The sequence below is a fragment of the Sinocyclocheilus grahami genome, unplaced genomic scaffold, assembly GCF_001515645.1.
Source record: "Sinocyclocheilus grahami isolate Dianchi unplaced genomic scaffold, SAMN03320097.WGS_v1.1 scaffold461.1, whole genome shotgun sequence".
In the NCBI taxonomy this organism is placed as follows: Eukaryota; Metazoa; Chordata; class Actinopteri; order Cypriniformes; family Cyprinidae; genus Sinocyclocheilus; species Sinocyclocheilus grahami.
In genome coordinates, this window is record NW_015505640.1 from 124,204 (window position 1) to 125,500 (window position 1,297).

The following is a 1,297-nucleotide window of genomic DNA, read 5'->3' on the forward strand; positions in this document are numbered from 1 at the left end:
GTTTCAGGTCATGTTGTGATATTTTATGTAACATAGTCTTTTTAACTGGTAGCATCATTGCGAATTTACACACAATCTAGAGGCAAAGTCAGTTGACTCCAAGGACAGTAATTTTGAAGTTTTAATAAACATTGTAATTTTCTGTGTCTACACCACAACTATAACAGTAGTGTCAAAGAGGAGCGATATCATTGGAATCACTTTCAGAACATTTTTTTCAGCTGATGAATGGTTAAAAACATTGACAGCCAATCAGAATCCACCTGACTTTAAAACTGTAGCACGTTATCGTCCGTTGGTGCGGTCGCTAATATAGTTATTGTTCTCGTTCTTGGTGTGAACGACATTAGCTGCGACTAGTTTACCATACCATAAACATACATTGGAGACACTGTGACACGTCAAAATATTGTAATTCATTATATTATAATTCGCGATTTAAAGCATGCCAAATGTATGAGAGCGACCCCACATGGTTGTGTGTGAATCTGCACCTCATAGACGCAGCTAAAAATTTTGCTTATGAATAGTTTTTAAAGATGTGAAAAAAAGTGGCAATGCATTGATAGAAGCATGCCTTTAACCGATTTTCTTTACTTTTATAAATTACAAATTTGATGATTATTAGATCAAGAAAATATAATTTTCCAATTCTTTCATGGGTTTTGGAGAAAGAACTGAAGGTTATATAATGTATATCCTGTGCTACATACTCTAACAGAGCTTTGAAATGTATCCTAAATGAAATAATATCATTGCTACACTAAGCTCTCATTAATTAAGGCTGCATGTGTGCTTTGTTTTGCAGGAGGCCGCCACGTTTGCACAAGAGCAAGGCTTTGAGGTGAGTGGATGGAGGATCACACCCTAAACAGATCCTAAAGGATTATTTTTCAGCTGATAATGAAGTTCTTTTTCGGACAGTGATTGATGTGCTATTATACTCTCTTGGCCCCCTTGCAGTGGTCGCCATAGCAACCTGGCAGTCGTCATGGTTTCTTTGTTCAGCCAGCACTCCGGCTCACACACACTCTCTCTTTCTCACACACACACACACTTACACTCACACACACAAACACATTTTCTCCCCTACTCTTACACATTCTCTTCTCCTCTCTCTCTTTCTCTCTCGCTCTCGTCCCCCTCCTTTTCTGTTATGACGCATTCCTCCCAGGTCTGCACCCAACATCGCCTACAGATGTTATTTATTGAATTTTGAGAATGCTCTTGGGAAAAGAAAAAGAAATCCTCAGGGGCTGCTTTCAATTCTGTCTGTGTAATGGGCAGGGCTGGCAGG

At 39.1% G+C, this 1,297-nt stretch overlaps 1 protein-coding gene across 1 annotated transcript in view; it reads left to right on the forward strand.

The window, feature by feature from the left end:
- LOC107552908 (adenosine kinase-like) overlaps positions 1-1,297 on the forward strand; it is a 62,956-nt gene that overhangs the window by 35,410 nt on the left and 26,249 nt on the right. Inside the window, exon 3 of the mRNA XM_016234942.1 lies at positions 809-844. Coding sequence (XP_016090428.1) covers positions 809-844 — 36 coding nt within the window. The remainder of the gene's footprint in view (positions 1-808; positions 845-1,297) is intronic.